The 22,405-nt window shown below is 49.1% G+C and overlaps 1 protein-coding gene across 1 annotated transcript in view; it reads left to right on the forward strand.

Moving 5' to 3' along the window:
• The first annotated feature begins 3,954 nt into the window (after positions 1-3,954).
• The window catches only part of SPINK4 (serine peptidase inhibitor Kazal type 4), a 28,132-nt gene continuing 9,681 nt past the window's right edge, over positions 3,955-22,405 (forward strand). Inside the window, exon 1 of the mRNA XM_032766711.2 lies at positions 3,955-6,663. Coding sequence (XP_032622602.1) covers positions 6,582-6,663 — 82 coding nt within the window. The 5' untranslated portion in view covers positions 3,955-6,581. The remainder of the gene's footprint in view (positions 6,664-22,405) is intronic.

The following is a 22,405-nucleotide window of genomic DNA, read 5'->3' on the forward strand; positions in this document are numbered from 1 at the left end:
TGGACCGAGCCCCATTGCTCACACCCCTGAGCCCCTTTTTAGCAAAACTGGGCATTTGTCCCGTTTGCTCTTCCCAACTGGATCTGTTGGCAAGAGAAAATGGGACAAATGCCCAGACTTGCCAGAAAAGTTGGGATGTCCAGGACCAAACTGGGATATATGGTTATCCTAGACCGGGGGCCTCAAACTTCTTTTGGCCACACCCCTCCTTATCTGGTCCACCCCCAGGAACTGGGCCAGGAGCTGGGGCCTGTAGTGGGGCTGGGACCCACAGCTGGGGGCTGGGAGTGGGCCTGCGGGCAGGAGTGAGGCTGGAGCTGTGGCTGAAGCCGTGGCCAGAAGCAGAGCCAGGGCCAAGGCAGGGGGCAGGGCTGTGTCAGGGCAAGAGTGGAGCTGGGTTGGGTGGTGCTGACCTGGGCCCTGCTGCACTCCCCCCCGAATGTTCCTCTGTGCTCCCCTAGAGGGATGCAATCCAGAGTCTGGGGGCCACTGCCCTGTGGTAAGAGCCACTCAGGGAGCCCTGGATGCTCCACCTGCTCTGGATGGGGTACCTGAGAACAGCCCCCAGCCAGTGTCCCTGCCCCCCAGGGTGCACTGCCCAGGGCAGGTGGAGGGTCCAGGGCTCCCCACAGTGGCCCTGGCTCCCTGGGCAGCATTTACCATGGCTCAGCTTCTGGCCAGGCCAGGGGGTGGGGCCTTAGAGAAAAGGGGAGGAGCATGGGGTGGAGCCCCGTGGCAGGAGTGGATTGGCCCAAATGTTCTTTGTGCCCAGTGCCCCAGTAGATCTTAATCCGTCTCTGGTGAGACATTGCGGGGTGTGTGGAGGTACTAAAATGGAACTTTCCGCTGACTGAAAAGGGGGCTGAGCCTGTAATTATTGAACATGTAGATCCACAAGCACCTGCAGCATTAGTGTTTTGTCTCATTATGTGCTGATGCCTCTTCCTCTACAAGCCCTGCACCTTTCTCCTCTCCACTCTTTTCCCCTCTTCATACGGTCTGCACTATTCACCCTCCAGCCCTTCAGTTCACAGTCCGATGTAGCGCTGGCTTGCAGGAGCTCCCCCGACATATCCTCCTGTCCTCTTCTTTCTCCCCTATATCATGGTCAGGGGTTCCCTGGGTGTGGAGGGGGAACCCCTCCAGGCCACAACAGCAGCAGGTACAGAGTGGGTTTGCGTGCAGGGCAATGGACCCTGAAGAGCGGTGATAACCTGGAGAAGGGCTGGCAGTTGGGGCTCTTCCTGGAAATTGTAGGGAGCTGAGAACACACAGGCCTGCGAGTCCACAACAGCTTGGGAACAGCGGGGAGATGTATAGCCCTCTCCTTAGGAGTGACCTGGTGGAGCTGTGCAGAGAGAGGGCTGCCATTGGAAAGCTCACTAACGCACAGCTGATGGCCCAGCTGGAGGGGGAGGATTGCTGGGAGGAGCTGATCCCTGCCTCAGAGGGAAGCAGCCCGGCAGATGCAGCGCTGGCACAGGTGTCTGTCCCAGCTGGGAGGGGCCAGACTGCTGCTGAGAACACTCCGAGGCCCCTCTACCTATGGCTAGGGGAGGGGCTGGAAGCAGCCCCTGATGAACCCTGGGGGCACCGTGACCCCCCACGGCCGACAGGGGATCCTCACGGCGGAGCTCCCCATTGCTGGAATGGGAGAGAGATATGAAGCTGAAAGAGCTGGAGCTGGAGGATCGGGAGAAACAGCTATAGCCTGAACTGTAGTTGGCGAGGCTGAGGAGCAGTGAACCCCCGGCTGCAGTGAGTGAGGGGGAACCCAGGACTGCATGGAGCTTTGATAAGTGCATCCTGTTCCAGTTTAAGGAAGGGGAGGACGTAGATGAATTCTTGATTGCATTTGAGAAGGCCTGTGGGCTGCACAGAGTTGATGCTGCAGACAGGCTCTGGTTTCTCACCCCTTACTGGACCCCAAAGCCGTGGGGATGCACAGCCAAATGGAAGGGGTGGAAGCAGGGGACTATGAACTGTGCAAAAAGGCCCAGCTACACAAGTTTGGAATGACTCCCAAGGCGTACCAGAAAAAGTTCCAGAGTCAGCGTAAAACCCCTGAGGACACATCTGGAACTGATCCTCCGAATGGAAGGATATGGGGGCTGCAGACTAAGGAGACATGGTTAAACTGATTGTACAGGAGCACCTGTATGAACACTGTGCATCCGACTTGAGGATATGGTTGGGGGAGAAAAGCCAGTTTGTGGACAGCCGGTCAGGGGGTGGAACGGAGGAATCCCAGAAGAATAAGCCCACCATGGTGCAGAGAGTCACCCTGGGACCCCCCAAAGGAGGAATGTGGAGAACTCCCTCAAGGGGAAGAACTGGTATCAGAACGAAATGACCGGCTCGAGGGGACCAACGGAACGTGAATTGTTATTACTGTGACCAGAGAAGCCACATACGGACCCAGTGCCCCAAGCTCAAGGACAGACTGAGCAAATTGAACCCTGACAGGGTTAACTGGGTAGGTATCCAGCCGGAGGAGGGGCAGGCTTCCCAGGCAGGGGGGTCTGGCAGCGTACCACCTGCTAAGAGGGAGGAGTTTCCCAGACCAGCTCCTCTGGGGGGCTGGATGCTCCAGACCCAAGGTTCTCAGTTTACTGGGTGGGCGCAGGGTGGTCCCTGTGGAGCAAGTGCCTTGTTCCCCTGGAGGTGGATGGGAGGAAGGTCAGTGGATACTGGGACATGGGCGCTGAGGTGATGCTGGCATGGCCTGAGGTGGTGGCCCCAGATTAGGTGGCTCCTGATACCTACCTGACTGTGACGGGTGTGGGTGGGACCCCATTCAAGGTGCCTGTGGTGAGGGTACATCTGAAATGGGGGGCCAAGAAGGGCCCCAAGGATGTGGGGGTGCACCATCATTTGCCCACAGAGGTGTTGGGGGGGGACTTAGAGAATTGGCCAAGCAACCCCCAGAACGCCCTACTCCTGACCCTGAGCCGGCGAGGGGCACTATGCCCTGACATTGGGTAGGGTATCTCACCGGACCCGCAGGGACCCTACCCTGGTGGGGAGGGAGTGTCCCAGGACAAAGCTCAGAGGGGTGGTGGCTTCAGACCCAGCCGGTGATAGGGAGTAGGTGCCCATTCCTTCCCCAGCTGCTGATTTCCAGGCCAAGTTGCAAAAGATCCCTCCTTGCAGAAGCTAAGGGACCTGGCTGACCTCAATGCGGCACAGGCCCTGGGGAAGGGTTGCCAGGAGAGGTTCCTGTGGGAGAAGGGATTCGTGTACCAAGAATAGGCTCCCCCAAGGGAAGTGGAGTCATGGGGAAGCAGGAGGCAGCTGGTGGTCCCCCAGAAGTTTCGCCACAAGCTACTGTACCTGCCCCATGACATCCCTCTCGCAGGGCACCAGGGAATCCGGCGCAACAGGCAGAGGCTACTACAGAACTTTTACTGGCCTGGGGTCTTTACCATGTCCGATAGTACTGCCAATCCCGTGACCCCTGCCAGAGGGTGGGAAAGGCCCGGGACAAGGGGAAAGCAGCTTTGAGACCTTTGCCCATCATAGAGGAGCCTTTTCAGATGATGGCTGTGGACATAGTGGGACCTCTCAGAAAGACAAGCCAGTTGACAACATTACCCCAACGCAGTGGCCTTGTCTTCTATCGAAGCAGACTCTCTGGCAAATGCGCTGTTGACTATTTTCAGCCGAGTAGGGTTCCCCAAGGAAGTCTTGACAGACCAGGGATCCAACATCATGTCATCCCTGCTCCAGTGCTTGTGGGAGAAATGTGGGGTCTGGCACAACTGGGCCTCAGCATATCACCCCAGTCCAACGAGCTGGTGGTAAGGTTCAATGGAGCTCTAGGGAAGATGCTGAAAACCTGTACGAACCAGCACCCGCAGGACTGGGACAAGTACTTACCTCACCTGCTGTTCGCGTACAGGGAAGTGTCCCAGGAAATACCAGGTTTTCGCCTTTTGAACTGTTATATGGAAGGTGGGTAAGGGGGCCCCTGGACCTGATGAGAGACGAATGAGAGGGGAAGGCCACTCCCAATGGAGAATCAGTGGTGGAGTATGTCCTGACCCTCCAGGAAAGACTTGCCGAGCTCATGGGCCTGGCCAGGGAGAATCTGGCCCGAGCCCAGAGGAAGCAGAAGGTCTGGTATGACCACACGGTGTGCTCCTGTGCCTATGCCACCGGGGATCAGGTGATAGTTTTCATCCCTGTGAGAAAAAACAAACTCCAGGCTCCCTGGGAAGGACCTTTCAAGGTTGTCAAGCAACTAAATGAGGTAAACTATGTGACGGAGCTGTCTAACCTGGCACACCACTGCTGGGTGTACCATGTGAATATGATGAAGCCATATTATGATGGGGGGGAATGTGGAGTTGGCCGTGTGTGGAGTGGACATTGGGAGGAGCAGGAAGATGACCTTTTAGTAGATCTATTCCCTGAGACAGGAGCTGGCTTCTCCCTGGAAACAATTCCTTTCTCTGATCAGCTGACCCCTGCCCAGCAAGCTGAGATCAGAGGAGTGCTGCATCTGTACCGACAGCTGATTTCCAACCAAACTGGACTCATTAATCTAACTGTCCACTGGGTGGAGACAGGATCACATCCTCCTATAAGATGCTCACCCTTCTGAGTCACAGGGAAAATTGCTTAGGACCTGGAAAGAGAGGTCAGGGACATGCTGGCATTGGGGGTGATCCAGCCATCTTCCAGCCCTTGGACCTCACTGGTGGTGCTGGTCCCCAAAAACGACGGGTCGATCTGATGCTGTGTGGACTATCGGAAGTTTAATGCCATCACCATGTGTGATGCCTACCCCATGCCCAGGCCTGATGAGCTCCTAGACAAGCTGGGAGGCGCTCGGTACCTTACCACCATGGTTCTTACAAAGGGCTACTGGCAAGTGCCAGGCTGAAATCTGCCTTTATCACCCCTCTGGGGCTCTATGAGTTTCTGACCCTGCCTTTTGGCCTCAAAGGAGCGCCTGCCACTTTCCAGCACCTGGTGGATCAGCTACTGAGGGGGATGGAGAGTTTTGCTGTCGTGTACATTGATGACTTCTGTGTCTTTAGCCAGACCTGGGAGGACCATGTGTCTCAGTTTAAGCAAGTGCTGGACTGACTCCAGGAGGCTGAGCTGACCATAAAAGCTGAGAAGTGCAAGGTGGGGATGGCTGAAGGATTTTACCTGGGCCATTGGGTGGGGAAAGGCTGCCTAAAGCATAATTAGCCAAGGTGGAGGTGATCAGAGACTGGCTCGCTCCCCAAACCAAAAAGCAGGTCCAGGCCTTTATTGGGATGACGGGGTACTATTGAAGATTCATGCCCCACTTTCCATCACTGGACTATGCAAGAAGGGGAAGCCAGACAAGGCGGTCTGAACCAAGGAGTGTCAGGAAGCTCTCCGGGTGCTGAAGGAGGCTCTGGTCAGTGGCTCAGTTCTGGCAAATCCAGACTCTGACAAGCCCTTTATGGTGTTCATCAACGCCTCAGACATGGGACTGGGGTGGTGTTGCAGGTTGATGAAAAGGGGGAGAAACACCCCATCGTGTACTTGAGCAAGAAGTTGTTAGCTTGGGAGCAAAACTTTGTGGCCATAGAGAAGGCATGATATGGGCCCTTAAACTACTGCCATTTCTATTTGGGTGACACTTCACTGTGTACACTGACCACTCTCCCCTGCCCGGACTACACCAGCTGAAAGGAGCCAACGCCAAGCTCCTGAGGTGGAGCCTGCCCCTGCAGGATTATGATATGGAGGTGGTCCATGGGAAGGGGAGTGCCAACGTGATGTCTGATGTGTTGCCCTGGAGAGGGGAGGCCGAACTTCCCCAGGTCACTGGTCAGAGTGACCCCGCTCAGTTTAGTCTTGAAGTGGGGAGAGATGTGACAGAATAGGGAATAGGGGGTATTAACCTGGTGATGTTGCATGAGAGTTTTACTAGTTTACTGCCTGCGTTAATACTGATGGTGCTGGGAAATAAGAGCCTGACTTCACTGAGGGATGATACCTGATGGCCAGCGCCTAAAGGATGGTGGCTGCCCTTCGTAACCTGAGCCCAGGAGGGGGCTGGGGCCAGGTGACACCTCCTGACCGGGAAACGGGACAAAGCCTGGAGGAGGGGCTGGAGGAGGCAGCAGGAAGGGGTTTCAGTTTGGAGCTGGCTGGGGAGATGGGGTGGAGGAAGGCCCAGAACTTGGGTCTGGGCTCCCCACCCCCCAAGATGGACCTAACTGAGGGGTCCTGTTTTCTGCACCTACAAGCTCTGTTTTAGACATTGTTTCTGTCGTCTAATAAATTTTCTGTTATACTGGCTGGCTGAGAGTTACGGTGAATCACAGGAAGTGGGGGTGCAGGGCCCTGATTCCCCCACACTCTGTGACAGTAGGTACTCCACCTTTCTGAGAGGCAGTAGCTGTGTCAACTACCATGACCCTTGGTAAATAGTTCCAGTGGTTGATTACACACTGTTAAAAATGTACACTTCCTGAGCACAGCTGACGAATCCGCGCTGAGTTTAAATAAACACTGGACACATGGCTTTTCCCAGCTCCCCAGAGATAAGCACAAGGCCTTCCCTATAACAGGAGCTGTAAGTAGATCAGAGTATGCACAACTGTGCTGGAATCACCATGACTGTCCGAATGCTGGGGGCCCTCACGGCTTTGTTCCTTCTCCTTGCTCAGTATGGTAAGTCTGTTTCTGGGGTGGTGGACCACAGCCTGTGGGGGTGGAGCGTGGGCAGGGCCTCGGGGGGAGGAGGCTGAGGGGATGAGCCTTGAGGTGGAACAGAAGGCAGGGCCCCAGTCCAGGGTCTGGGTCCCCCGCCTTCCCCGGGAGCTTCTGGCACTCATGCCCAGCCTCCACAAATGCAGGAATCACATGCCCACGTGGACCTTCCTGAAAGATTTGCATGTCGATAAGACTGGTCATTATGAATGGGCTAAGTGGGACGTACCATGCTCAAGGGCCAGGCGGACAGTCTCAGGGGGTCATACTGTGCACAGAGGGGCCCTGTGGAGAGGCTGAGGGGGATGTACCAGCTTGGAAAAGAGACAACTAAAGGAGATATGATGGAGGTCTATAAAATCATGACTGGTGTGGAGAAAGTAAATAAGGAAGTGTTATTTACTCCTTCCCATAACACAAGAACTAGGGGTCACCCAATGAAACTAATAGGCAGCAGGTTTAAAACAAACAAAAAGAAGCATTTCTTCACACATCACACAGTCAACCTGTGGAACTCCTTGCCAGAGGATGTTGTGAAGGTCAAAACTATAATGGGGTACAAAAAAGAACTAGATACTTTCATGGAGAATGGGTTCATCAACGGCTATTATCCAGAATGGGCAGGGATGATGTCCCCAGCCTCTGTTTGCCAGAAGCTGGGAATGAGTGACAGGGGATGGATCACTTTGATGGTTATCTGTTCTGTTCATTCCCTCTGGGACACCTGGCATTGGCCACTGTTGGAAGACAGGATACTGGGCTAGGTGGACCTTTTGTTTGACCCAGTGTGGCCATTCTTATGCTCTTATCCTGCACAGGGGCCATGTGGATGGCCCGAGGGGGACATATCATGTGCAAGGGCTGTGCGGATGGGCTCCGTGGGATGTGCTGTGCCCCATGGCAATGAGAGATGCCTAGTGGGGCACACTGCACAGGGGCCATGTGGACAGGTTCAGTGGGCCGTACCCTGCTCGGAAGCTGTACTTTGTGCACTGTAGAGTGACCCCAAGGTTGCTCCTAGCAGGTCAGGCTTCTGTATCAGCTGTAGGCTGACTGCAGAGTGTACTTTTCAGAGATACACCCATGTGTGCACTGTAAGATCCTTTAGTACTGAGAGTATCTTAAATCAGGTCCTGTACACAGTGCCACCTTGTGGTTAAAGAGTATCATACAGATTAGCATTCCATTACTTCTCGCCTTTAAATTCTACTTTTCTACCGACTTCAGTATTGACGCTGTCTCCGCTGTCTTTGTAGAGCAGTAGGTAGCAGTCTAAGTGTCTCTGGAAGGATTATACTGTTTTTTAAATTACATAATCCGAATGCATAACAGCTTGGTCATTTGGCTGTCATTTGTTGCAATGACTGTCTGTAGTCGGTCTAGAATCTTTAAGTCCTTGTCCTTCTCTTCTTCTGCATCCACCTGTAGAGTTTGCTCTGATTGTTCTTTCTGAAGAACAAACTATAGATGTCAACAGTTTCTGTGGACCTCTCTATTGTTGGTCTCAATCAGATACTATCTGGGCACTGAATTATTTTTCTTCACCACAGCTCGAGTTGTCCATCCTTTTTCTCCACCATATAAATTTGACGCGAATTCGGTCACCAGGTTCTAGACCCAGCAGCTCTTTTGCTGAGTGACGTCTGTTGTAAAAGTGTTTGTAAGTTCTACTAGCCTTTTTATCCAATATGGCTACTGTCTTCATGGTTGGCCACTTTGGAGATACAGTTCCAGCTTTGGAAAGGAATCTATTTCTGAGCTGTATTCTCACCCGGAGTTGTGCTGCACTATATCCAGTAGCTGCTGTTGGTGTTGATCTTCAACTCAGAAGAGCAAGGAATAGATCTTCCTGCTGTAAGATTTTCTTGGCTGTCTATACAGCTCTCTCAGCCTCTCTATTCACTTGTGGGTAATGTGAGCTGATAGTAATATGATCAAACTCGTATTTCATTCAGAAGGACTTAAATTCTGCTGCAGTGAATTGTGGTCCATTGTCTGTCACTAGTTGTTCTGGAATACTGGCATGAGTAAAAGTGCACTTCACGCAGGCATTGATTTTTGTTTTTGCTGGTGGGTGCTTTTGAAGAGATGTGTGTGTGTGTGTGTTTGAGAGGAGGCTATTTTCAGCATATTTATACACTTTCATATTCGAGTTATTGAATGTGTCTCTCATTGCTATTTTACCAATGTAATCATTATTAAAATAGTAATGAATTGCATAATTACATTATAATGAATGACAGTATATTAAAATCATTGCACTCACCTACAAGCTGTCTTCACTAACGTCCCAGTTTAAAGCCATTACATCTCACAGAGGCTTTCTGGATGAAACTGCCAGCAACACTGTGGCTTGTCGGTGCTCAGTACCAGGTTTACAATGGCACCAATGGTCTGTGGGGCCAGGCCCACACCCAGAAGGTTCCCCAGTGCCTGGACCATGGCCCTGCCTCCTGCTCCATGCCCTAGGCTCCGCCCATGGCTCACTCCTCTCCGCCCCCTCTCCCCTGCTCTCTCCTCTCTTTCTCCCCTCCGCCGCATGTGAGCAGCAGGCAGGGCCTTGGGGGGAAGAGGCCAAGCAGGGGACAGGGCCTCAGTATGGGGCATGGGCGGGGCTTCGGGGGGAGAGTCCAAGTAGGGGTGGGGCCTTGGGAGTGGCTTGCTGCGTGGGGCCTTAGGGGGAAGAGGCTGAGCAGGGGCAGGCCTTGAGGTGGAGCAGGGGTGGGTTCATGGTCCGGGAGCTGGGGCCCACAAAAATGAATCCGGCCCTGTGGGTGCTAAGCACCCCCTATTTTTTTTTCAGTGGGGTCTGAGTCCTGGAGCACCCACAGAGTTGGCACCTATGGCATTTCAGTTTCTCAATAACACCATGAATGTTGTATCTTTCGAGTACCTTATTTCTATGTACCTGGACAAATATTCCCCACCAAGCAGGCAATGATGTCCTCTGAATTCACATAAGTCTGTAGCTAGTCTGGTAGGGGTATTTGTATACTGTCTGGTTCAGAATTGTCTCTTAACTTGATTTGTACTGGATCTCCTTTCAAAAGTCAATGACATCAAATGCCCGGTCAAATTCTTCCACTTTTCTCACTAGGTCTGTCATGGCTCCCATGCTGCAACTGAGAAGGTTGTTGGTCTTTGATCCTTTGATCACATGCAAGCTGAATCACAGCTTGTGTCTTTGTAAGTTGTTTCTGTGGTGAATTGGCCCCTGCCGTTCAGTACAGCGCAGGGCTATTCAGAGCTGTATGAGGTGACCTCTTTTCCGGGAGGGGTTGCAGGTGATTGTAAATCCCTTCTGAGAGGACTGTGACCTCTGCTCTTGCATCAGTTTTAAAGTCAATAGTCTTGCCATGAATACTCAATTTCATTGGCCAGACAGGTTCTGTGTTGTCACAAGTGATAGATCCCAGAAACAATGAATCTCTATTGTCCATAACTCCCTGAGTGCTTTGGTGCAGCAAAGAACTGCAAAATGTCCGTATTTTGTGCATGTATCTCACCATGTGCCTCTGGCTGCACATGCACCATCTTCTCAGATATGACTTTTCGGCACCTTGTGCACGTGGGCTGGGATTTGTCCCTCCATGCCTGGGAGTTTTCTCTCCTGGCCTCAGGGTATTGTGATAATGACTTTGAACACTCAAGTAGCTATTTACAGCTTCTAAATTAGTTTCAGGATATCATGTTCCTGGGTGCAATCCAGTCTAGTGAGGGGTTGTCACCACCTGCCCTGTCATCCTGGGTGCCTTACAATGCTTTTCTGTTGTAGCTCCCAACCTGGGCTGCTCACAAATACTCAAACACCCTGCAGGTCACACCTGAGTATCTGTATATAGCTGCAGCCTGCAAGCCACACTTCAATCACACTCTGGCTTCCACCAGCCTGGGTTACTACTTGAAGGGTGACCCCAACACACTCTCAGTCCCAGACTTTCTCCCAAAACCTGGGTTCTGCACTGTCTGGCCCTCTCCTAGACAGTTCAGATATTAGAGGTCCGTTGTCCCTAGAAGGGGTCAATGTACAATGGCTTGCTACTTTAATTGGAGTTACCAAACAATTCAGTTTAACCACAATACTGTTTTAGTTTTGATTAAGACTAAAACAAGTTTATTTAACTACTAAGAGATTTGAAGTGAGTACAAGTGCAGGGCATTAAAGTTAGAAATGAGAAATAAAAATAAAATGCTTCTAGTGCTAAAACTTAACAAACTAGACTTGGTTCAAAGTAAAATTCTTCCCAGCAACAGGGCTGGCCAAATTCTCAGAAGAGGATGTGCCTCCGAAGGGCTGACTCCTTTGTTGTCTTAGGTGAGAGAGCAAGAAAGAGAGCGAGAGAGACCCTGAGGTGTTTTTTTGCCCATCCGTTTTATAGTCCAGTCACCCTTTGAAATGCTTTTCCTGAGGGTCACCCCTAGATCAAGTTCCTTCCTGCTGTGAGCATGGAGACAAGGAGTCTCGAGGTAAAAGAGGTTCCATTTTGTTTGCTAAAATGCAGATTAATCAGTTCCTACTCCCCTTAACTGCCAAAGAACAGCCATGTGACTGGGGATGGCCCATCAACTTTGACACCTGGCTAAAGGCATCAGCTTGTCCTTTGTCTTTGAGAAATTGGTTTGTTTACCCCCTCCCCAGACTTGTCTGGTAAACACACTTCAGTCATGATTTCAGTTTATGGTCATAACTTTACACATAATGTTGCTGCAGAAATTTCGTCATGGTATTATTGATCAGTGAGTTGTTAAGCATATTGTGTACAAAGATTATTACAATGGTGTGTATCCTGTGAATACAGGGTTGCATTCGGTCACACAGGTTTTTCTGCCCTTTATTCTGCTGTATGACTAGTTCAGACTGCTTTGCTATCCGTATAGCTGTAGCCAGAGTTAAATCTGTCTTCAGTTGTAGCTGCTAACCCAATAATCAGCCTGTCTCTGATATTTTCACATTTTGCAGTTCCAAAATAAGTTTTCAGTCAATGCACGCAGAGCTCTTATAAAACATTCAACATTTCCCCCTGTTCTTGAATTCTCTGGTGGAAAAATGTGGAATGTGGAGTTAGGGTAACTTGGCACTTGACACAAAGGAATAGGCAGGGATGGGGACAAGAAGCATCACACCGATGTTGCAGCAGAGGGTGCTGTGGAGGCATTTGGATTTCTCCTGGAGCTAAAGTTTGTAAAACCGCTATTAGCAGAGAGGGAGGGGAAGGGCCAGGGAATGGGCCCTAAAACTTGTCCACTGAATTGTCCCCTGAAACTTGTGATTTGCAGGGCCTACTGTAGGATGTATGCTAGGTCTCAAGCCCCATATGTAAGGGGAGTTTGAGTCTTCTATGCCACTTGCCACGTGTGGCACAACAGGATTGCAGGAGTGTGAGGAGGGTGTCATGCCACTGAACTTATGAGTAACTCAGTGTAGAACTGGGGTAATGTGGGGGTTCAGGCCTGGAATGCTGTTTGTCAGCTCCTAGTTGGGCTGTTCCTGTTGCTTAAGGACATAAGATACTGGGTCCATCTAGGCATTGTGTGAAGAAATACTTCCTTCTGTTTAAACCTGCTGCCTATTCATTTTATCTGGTGATTCCTAGTTCTTGTGTTATGTGAAGGGGTAAATAACATTTCCCTATTCCCTTTCTCCACACCAGTCATTATTCTATTGACTTTTATCATACCCCCCCCCACAAGTCATCTCTTTTCTAAACTGAACAGTCTCAGTCTTTTTAACCTCTCCTCCTATGGAAGCTGTTCCATGCCCTTAATAATTTTTGTTGCCACTCTCTGTTCTTTTTTCAATTTTAATAAGTCATTTTTGAGATGAGGTGACCAGAATGGCACACAGTATTCAAGATGTGGGTGTACCAGGGATTTATAAAGTAGCATTGTGATATTTACTGTCTCATTATCTATCCCTTTCCTAATAGTTCCCAACATTGTTAGCTGTTCTGACTCCTGCTGAGCATTGAGCAGATATTTTCAATGCAGTGCTGTGAAGGTGCCCAGCACCTTTGAGACCAGGGAGACCCAGCACCAGCCTCAAGTCACTGGGCTCGCAGCCTAGCACAGAAAAGCAATTGCTGGTGGGGAGGATTCTGCTGAGAGCAGGTTTAAGGAGAGATCTAATGGCAAAGGGAGAGTGGACCCAGGAATGGGAAGTCCTTACCTTTGTTTAGAACAAAGGTTAAAAATTGCAAGTGGCTATGTCTGCCCTTGGGCCCCGTATCTGTGCAGCTATTACTTGGCTCTGTGGTGGCCGTAATTATGTTAATCTAAGGAATGAGTTGCGTATTATTTGAATCATACGATCATAGACTTTAAGGTCAGAAGGGACCATTATGATCACCTAGTCTGACCTCCTGCACAACGCAGGCCACAGAATCTCACCCACCCACTCCTGTAACAAACCCCTAACCTGTGTCTGAGCTATTGAAGTCCTCGAATTGTGGTTTAAAGACTTTAAGGTGCAGAGAATCCTCCAACAAGTGACCCATGCCCCACACTGCAGAGGAAGGCGAAAAACCTCCAGGGCCTCTGCCAATCTGCCCTGGAGGAAAATTCCTTCCCGACCCCAAATATGGCGATCAGCTAAACCTTGAGCATATGGGCAAGGTTCACCAGCCAGCACCCAGGAAAGAATTCTCTGTAGTAACTCAGATCCCACCCCATCTAACATCTAATCATAGACCATTGGGCATATTTACCGCTAATAATCAAAGATCAATTAATTGCCAAAAATAGGCTATCCCATCATACCATCCACTCCATAAATTTATAAGCTTAGTCTTGAAGCCAGATATCTTTTGCCCCCATTGCTCCCCTTGGAAGGCTGTTCCAGACCTTCACTCCTCTGATGGTTACAAACCTTTGTCTAATTTCGAGTCTAAACTTCCTGATGGCCAGTTTATATCGATTTGTTCTTGTATCCACATTGGTACTGAGCTTAAATAATTCCTCTCCCTCCCTGTAATTTATCCCTCTGATATATTCATAGAGAGTAATCTCCCCTCAGCCTTCTTTGGGTTAGGCTAAACAAGTCAAGCTCTTTGAGTCTCCTTTCATAAGACAGGTTTTCCATTCCTCGGATCATCCTAGTAAGGGGCCCGATGTGGATGGCCCGAGGGGGACATATCCTGTGCAATGGCTGTGCGATGGCTCCGGGGAGTGCTGGTGCCCCATGGCAATGAGAGATGGTCTAGTGGGCAATCATAGATGTAGGCCATGCTGACAGGTGCAGTGTGGACGGCGTCAGTGGGCCGACCTCTGCGAAGCTGTACTTTGTGCACTGTAGAGTGACCCCAAGGTTGCTCCAGCAGTGTCAGGCTCTGTATCAGCTGTAGGCTGACTGCAGAGTGTACTTTCAGAGATAACACCCATGTGTGTGCACTGTAAGATCCTTTAGTACTGAGAGTATCTTAAATCAGGTCCTGTACACAGTGCCACTTGTGGTTAAGAGTATCAATACAGATTAGCATTCCATTACTTCTCCGCTTTAAATTCATACTTTTTCTACCGACTTCAGTATGACGCTGTCTCCGCTGTCTTGTAGAGCAGTAGGTAGCAGTCTAAGTGTCTCTGGAAGGATTATACGTTTTTTTTAAATTACATAATCCGAATGCAAACAGCTTGGTCATTTGGCTGTCATTTGTTGCAATGACTGTCTGTAGTCGGTCTAGAATCTTAAGTCCTTGTCCTCTCGTCTTCTGCATCCACCTGTAGAGTTTGCTCTGATTGTTCTTTTCTGAGAAACAAATAGATGTCAACAGTTTCTTGTGGACCTCTCTATTGTTGGTCTCAATCAGATAACTATCTGGGCACTGAATTATTTTTCTTTCACACACAGCTCGAGTTGTCCCATCCCTTTTCTCCACCATAAAATTTGACGCGAATTCGGTCACGCAGTTCTAGAACCCGCAGCTCTTCTGAGTGACGTCTGTTGTAAAAGTGTTTGTAAGTTCTACTAGCCTTTTTTTACCATATATGGACTGTCTTCATGTTGGCCACTTTGGAGATACAGTTCCAGCTTTGGAAAGGAACTATTTCTGACTGTTATTCTCACCCGGAGTGTGCTGCACTATATCCAGTAGCTGCTGTTGGTGTTGATCTCAACTCAGAAGAGCAAGGAATAGATCTTCCTGCTGTAAGATTTCTTGGCTGTCTATACAGCTCTTCAGCCTCTCTATTCACTTGTGGTAATGTGAGCTGATAGTAAATGATCAAACTCGTATTTCATTCAGAAGGACTTAATTCTGCTGCACGTGAATTGTGGTCCATTGTCTGTCACTAGTTGTTCTGGAAACTGGCATGAGTAAGAAGTGCCTTCACGCAGCATTTGATTTTTGTTTTTGCTGGTGGGTGCTTTGAAAGAGATGTGTGTGTGTGTGTGTTGAGAGGAGGCTATTTTCAGCATATTTAATACCCTTTCATATTCGAGTTATTGAATGTGTCCCTCTCATGCTATTTTACCAATTGTAATACATTAAAAATAGTAATGAATTGCATAATTCTTATTTATATGAATGACAGTTAATATTAAAATCATTCACCACTCTACAAGTGTCTTCATTAACGTCCCAGTTAAAGCCATTACATCTCACGAGCTTTCTGGATGAAACTGCCCAGCAACACACTCGTGGCTTGTCGGTGCTCAGTACGAGTCATACAATGGCACCAATGGTCTGTGGGGCCAGGCCCACACCCAGAAGGTTCCCCAGTGCCCTGGACCATGGCCCTGCTCCTGCTCCATGCCTAGGCTCCGCCATGGCTCACTCCTCTCCGCCCCCTCTCCCCTGCTCTCGCTCTCTCCTCTTTCTTCCCCCCTCCGCCGCATGTGAGCAGCAGGCAGGGCTTGGGGAAGAGGCCAAGCAGGGGACAGGCCTCATTATGGGGCATGGGGGGCTTCGGGGGAGAGTCCAAGTAGGGGTGGGCCTTGGGAGTGGCTTGCTGCGTGGGCCTTAGGGGAAGAGGCTGACAGGGGCAGGCCTTGAGGTGGAGCAGGGGTGGGTTCATGGCTCGCGGGAGCTGGGGCCACAAAATGAATCCGGCCCTGTGGGGCTAAGCACCCCTATTTTTTCAGTGGGGTCTGAGTCCTGGAGCACCACAGAGTTGCACCATAGCATTTCAGTTTCTCAATAACACCATGAATGTTGTATCTTCGAGTACCTTATTCTATGTACCTGGACAAATATTGCCCACCAAGCAGGCAATGATGTCCTCTGAATTCACATAAGTCTGTAGCTAGTCTGGTAGGGTATTTGTTAACTGTCTGGTTCAGAATTGTTCTCTTAACTTGATTTGTACTGGATCCTTTCAAAAGTCAATGACATCAAATGCCCGGTCAATTCTTCACTTTTCTCACTAGTCTGTCATGGCTCCCATGCTGCAACTGAGAAGGTTGTTGGTCTTTGATCCTTTGATCACATGCAAGCGGAATCACAGCTTGTGTCTTTGTAAGTTGTTTCTGTGGTGAATTGGCCCTGCCGTCCAGTAAGCGCAGGGCTATTCAAGCTGTATGAGGACCTCTTTTCCGGGAGGTTGCAGGTGTTGTAAATCCCTTCTGAGAGGACTGTGACCTCTGCTTGCAATCAGTTTAAAGTCATAGTCTTGCATGAATACTCAATTTCATTGGCCAGACAGGTTCTGTGTTGTCACAAGTGATAGATCCAGAAACAATGAATCTCTATTGTCCATAACTCCCTGAGTGCTTTGGTGCAGCAAAAGACTGCAAAAGTCCGTATTTTGTGCATGTATCTCACCATGTCCCTGGCTGCACATGCACCATCTTCTCAGATATGACTTTTCGGCACTTGTGCACGTGGGCTGGGATTTGTCCCTCCATGCCTGGGAGTTTTCTCTCCTGGCCTCAGGGTATTGTGATAATGACTTTGAACACTCAAGGCTATTTACAGCTTCTAAATTAGTTTCAGGAATCATGTCCTGGGGTGCAATCCAGTCTAGTGAGGGGTGTCACCACCTGCCTGTAATCCTGGGTGCCTTACAATGCTTTCTGTTGTAGCTCCCAACCTGGGCTGCTCACAAATACTCAAAACACCCTGCAGGTCACACCTGAGATCTGTATATAGCTGCAGCCTGCAAGCCACACTTCAATCACACTCTGGCTTCCACCAGCCTGGTTACTACTTGAAGGGTGACCCCAACACACTCTCAGTCCCAGACTTTCTCCCCAAAACTGGGTTCGCACTGTCTGGCCCTCTCCCTAGACAGTTCAGATATTAGAGGTCCGTTGTCCCTAGAAGGGGTCAATGTACAATGGCTTGCTACTTTAATTGGAGTTACCAAACAATTCAGTTTTAACACAATACTGTTTTAGTTTTGATTAAGACTAAAACAAGTTTATTTAACTACTAGAGATTTGAAGTGAGTACAAGTGCAGGGCATTAAAGTTAGAAATGAGAAATAAAAATAAAATGCTTCTAGTGCTAAAACTTAACAAACTAGACTTGGTTCAAAGTAAAATTCTTCCCAGCAACAGGGCTGGCCAAATCTCAGAAGAGGATGTGCTCCGAAGGGCTGACTCCTTTGTTGCTTAGGTAGAGAGCAAAGAAAGAGAGCGAGAGAGACCCTAGGTGTTTTTTTGCCCATCCGTTTTATAGTCCAGTCACCCTTTGAAATGCTTTCCTGAGGGTCACCCCTAGATCAAGTTCCTCCTGCTGTGAGCATGGAGACAAGGTCTCGAGGTAAAAAGAGGTTCCATTTGTTTGCTAAAATGCAGATAATCAGTTCCTACTCCCTTAACTGCCAAAGAAGCCAGTGACTGGGATGGCCCATCAACTTGACACCTGGCTAAAGGCATCAGCTTGTCTTTGTCTTTGAGAATTGGTTTGTTTACCCCCTCCCAGACTTGTCTGGTAAACACACTTCAGTCATGATTCAGTTTATGGTCATAACTTTACACATAAGTTTGCTGCAGAAATTTCGTCATGGTATATTTGATCAGTGAGTTGTTAGCATATTGTGTACAAAGATTATACAATGGTGTGTATCCTGTGAATACAGGGTTGCATTCGGTCACACAGGTTTTTCTGCCTTTATTCTGCTGTATGACTAGTTCAGACTGCTTTGCTATCCGTATAGCTGTAGCCAGAGTGAAACTCTGTCTTCAGTTGTAGCTGCTAACCCAATAATCAGCCTGTCCTGATATTTCACATTTTGCAGTTCCAAATAAGTTTCAGTCAATGCACGCAGAGCTCTTATAAACATTCAACATTTCCCCCTGTTCTGAATTCTCTGGTGGAAAATGTGGAAGTGGAGTTAGGGTACTTGGCACTTGACACAAAGGAATAGGCAGGGATGGGGACAAGAACATCACACCGATGTTGCAGCAGAGGTGCTGTGGAGCATTTGATTCTCCTGGAGCTAAAGTTTGTAAAACCGCTATTAGCAGAGAGGGAGGAAGGCGCAAGGGAATGGGCCCTAAACTTGTCCACTGAATTGTCCCCTGAAACTTGTGATTTGCAGGGCCTACTGTAGGATGTATGCTAGGTCTCAAGCCCAATAGTAAGGGGAGTTTGAGTCTTCTATGCCACTTGCCACGTGTGGCACAACAGGATGCAGGTGTGAGGAGGGTGTCAGCACTGAACTATGAGTAACTCAGTGTAGAACTGGGGTAATGTGGGGGTTCAGGCTGGAATTGCTGTTTTCAGCTCCTAGTTGGGCTGTTCCTGTGCTTAAGGACATAAGATACTGGGTCCATCTAGCATGTGTGGAAAAATACTTCCTTCTGTTTAAACCTGCTGCCTATTCATTTTATCTGGTGATTCCTAGTTCTTGGTTATGTGAAGGGGTAAAAAATTTCCCTATCCCTTTCTCCACACCAGTCATTATTCTATTGACTTTATCATCACCACCCCCCACAAGTCATCTCTTTTCTAAACTGAACAGTCTCAGTCTTTTAACCTCTCCTCCTATAGCTGTTCCATGCCCTTAATAATTTTGTTGCCATCTCTTGTTCTTTTTCAATTTTAATATATCATTTTGAGATGAGGTGACCAGAATGGCACACAGTATCAAGATGTGGGTGTACCAGGATTTATAAAGTAGCATTGTGATATTTACTGTCTCATTATCTATCCCTTTCCTAATAGTCCCAACATGTTAGCTGTTCTGACCCTGCTGAGCATTGAGCAGATATTTTCAATGCAGTGCTGTGAAGGTGCCAGCACCTTGAGACCAGGGAGACCCAGCACCAGCCTCAAGTCACTGGGCTCGCAGCCTAGCACAGAAAAGCAATTGCTGGTGGGGAGGATTCTGCTGAGAGCAGGTTAAGAGAGATCTAATGGCAAAGGGAGAGTGGACCCAGGAATGGGAAGTCCTTACCTTTGTTTAGAACAAAGGTAAAATTGCAAGTGGCTATGTCTGCCCTGGGCCCGTATCTGTGCAGCTATACTATCGTGCTCGTGTGGCCGTAATTATGTTAATCTAAGGAATGAGTTGCGTATTATTGAATCATACGATCATAGACTTTAAGGTCAGAAGGGACCATTATGATCACCTAGTCTGACCTCCTGCACAACGCAGCCACAGAATCTCACCCACCCCTCCTGTAACAACCCCTAACCTGTGTCTGAGCTATGAAGTCCTCGAATGTGGTTTAAAGACTTTAAGGTGCAGAGAATCCCCAACAAGTGACCCATGCCCCACACTGCAGAGGAAGGCGAAAAACCTCCAGGGCCTCTGCCAATCTGCCCTGGAGGAAAATCCTTCCCGACCCAAATATGGCGATCAGCAAAACTTGAGCATATGGGCAAGACTCACACAGCCAGCACCCAGGAAAGAATTCTCTGTAGTAACTCAGATCCATCCCATCCAACATCTGTCACAGACCTGATAAGCCTCTGTCCCAATCTGGACCTTAGCGTCCAAACTGGGTGCTTAGCATGAACCTCCAAGCTTAATTACCAGCTTGGATCTTATCTCGCTGCCACCAATCAGGATTCTGAGTACCTGATAAACTCTCTGGTCTCCCCAACCTTCCCTGGGGGACACCCAAGACTCAGATGCCTGAGCCTCCAATAAAGGGAAATAACCCACTTCCCTTCCTGTTCTTTACTTCCTCCCAGATTTCCCACCTGGGATACTAGGAGATTTCCTGCTTCAATCCCTTGAAACACAAAACAGAGAGGACGATTTACCTTCCCCTTCCTTCTTCCTCCCCTCCCAGTCTTTCCTGAGAGAGACAGTACTCCTGGCACAAGGATTCCTATCCTCTTGCTAACTAGGAAAAGAAAATCCAACAAGTTTTGAAAAGAAAGCTTTATATAAAAAAGAAAGAAAAACACATGACATGATCACTGCATCAAGATGACATAACACAGGACTATTGCTTAAAAAGAAATATGAATAATCAGCCTTATTCAAAAGATAACCAATTTGAAACATTCAGCAACTCCACACATGTAATACAAAATACAATATAACCTATTGCTTCCTTTTGTACTCACAACTTGGGAACAGAAGGGTAGAAAGAAGCTTGGAGATAGAAAAAAAAAACCTCTTCCCTCATAGCGCGAGAGAAACAAACAGACAGAACAAAGACAAAACACACCCAGAAGTTCCCTCCCTCACTTTGACAAATCCGGTTTCCTGATTGGTCCTCTGGTCAGGTGTTTGGTTCCCTTTGTAACCTTTACAGGTAAAAGAAACATTAACCCTTAGCTATCTGTTAGACAAGACCATTGGGCATATTACCGCTAGTAGTCAAAAGACCAATCTATCATACCATCCTCCATAAACTTATTAAGCTTAGTCGAAAGCCAGATCATCCTTGCCCCCACTACTCCCCTTGGAAGGCTCTTCCAGAACTTCTGATGGTTAGAAACCTTCGTCTAATTTCAAATCTAAACCTCCTGATGGCCAGTTTATATCCCATGATGCCAGTGGTGCCCATGATGTGCTTGGTGCTTTCCAAACCCACTGGCTCTGAGGAGCTCACAGTCTATGGGTGGGCAGGCAGGGAGGCCGAGGTTACGGGACACGGAACAGCAGTCGGCAGTGTAGGTATAAGCCTGCTGCACCTTTGTGGGAGTGCCAGCAGGAAGGCTGTGGGATGGAGTCTGAGCCATGAGCTGAACCAGAACCGAATTGGAACCAGAGAATCCATCCAAACCAGTATTTTTCTCCATAATCTGGACCTGAACCTGGCCCATACTTTTGTCCTGCCTCCTGAACTGGAATGGAACTGAAACAAGTTAGGATTACTGGTTAAAACAAAGGTTCAGCATTTTTTAGGCTCAATATTTTTAAAAACTACGGTGATGTTATTCGCCTTATAAAACCAGTCAACAGAATAACAAATGGGCCTGAGATTGCTACCAGACAGGCCCAGCCCAGCCTAGTGAGACAATCCTGAGGACGAGGGAGGCCAGCTTAGAAGAGTAAGAGGGAAGGGAAGTTTGGGAACCACCTGCATGAGGCACCACATGGGGCAGCAGGGGCCCCAGAGACAGAGAGACCATCTCAGAGGCTCTCCCCGGGGGGAGAAGAAGTGGGCTGCTCCCTGACCCCTTCAAGCCCAAGGACAGAGCTGAAGGCTGCCCAGTCCTTCTCCCTTTAGCCCCCTGCCCCTACCCCCTGGGCAGCTCCTCCCTCCAACTGGCTCACATGAGGCAGAGCCACGTTCCAAACCCACTCCCCACTGGAGTGAGCTGGAGGTCCCAGTCCCAACCCCCTCCCACCTGCCCAGTGCACTGCCTGATCCCCATCCCACCCCGAGCAGGTCTTTCTCTTCCCCCACCTGGCTCACGGTGGCAGGCTCAGATTAGAGCAAAGCTCAACAGATAGCAATGAATGGCTCCATGTCTAGTTGTCAGCCAGTATCAAGCGGAGCGCCCCAGGGGTCAGTCCTGGGGCCGGTTTTCTTCAACATCTTTATTAATGATCTGGACGATGGGTTTAATTGCACCCTCAGCAAGTTTGTGGATGACACTAAAATTGGGGGAGAGGCAGATGTACTGGAGGATAGGGATAGGGTCCATAGTGACCTAGAGAAATTAGAGGATTGGGCCAAAAGAAATCTGATGAGGTTTGACAAGGACAAGTGCAGAATCCTACACTTAGGAAGGAAGAATCCCATGCACTGCTACACTCTGGGGACTGACTGGCTAAGCAGCAGTTCTGGAGAAAAGGACCTGGGAATTAAAGTGGATAAGAAGCTGGATATGAGTCAGCAATGGGCCCTTGTTGCCAAGAAGGCCAATGGCATATTGGGCTGTATTAGTAGGAGCATTGCCAGCAGATCGAGGGAAGTGATTATTCCCCTCTATTCAGCACTGGTGAGGCCACACCTGGAGTACTGTGTCCAGTTTTGGTTCCCCCACTACAGAAACGATGTGGACAAATTGGAGATAGTCCAGTGGAGGGCAACAAAAATGATCATGGGGTTGGGGCACATGACTTACGAGGAGAGGCTGAGGGAATTGGGCTTACTTAGTCTGCAAAAGAGAAGAGTAAGGTGGGATTTGATAGAAAGGGGGTTCAGAATGGATGGAGCTCGGCTGTTCTCAGTGGCAGCAGATGACAGAACAAGGAGATGATGGTCTCAAAGTTGCAGTGGTGGAGGTTAGGTTTGATTATTAGGAAAAACTTTTTTCAGTAGGAGGTGGTTGAAACACGGAATGTACCTAGGGAGGTGGTGGAATCTCCGCTTACCTTAGAGGTTTTTAGGTCAGGCTTGACAAAGCCCTGC

The sequence above is a fragment of the Chelonoidis abingdonii genome, chromosome 6 (genome assembly GCF_003597395.2).
Source record: "Chelonoidis abingdonii isolate Lonesome George chromosome 6, CheloAbing_2.0, whole genome shotgun sequence".
NCBI classification, from domain to species: Eukaryota; Metazoa; Chordata; order Testudines; family Testudinidae; genus Chelonoidis; species Chelonoidis abingdonii.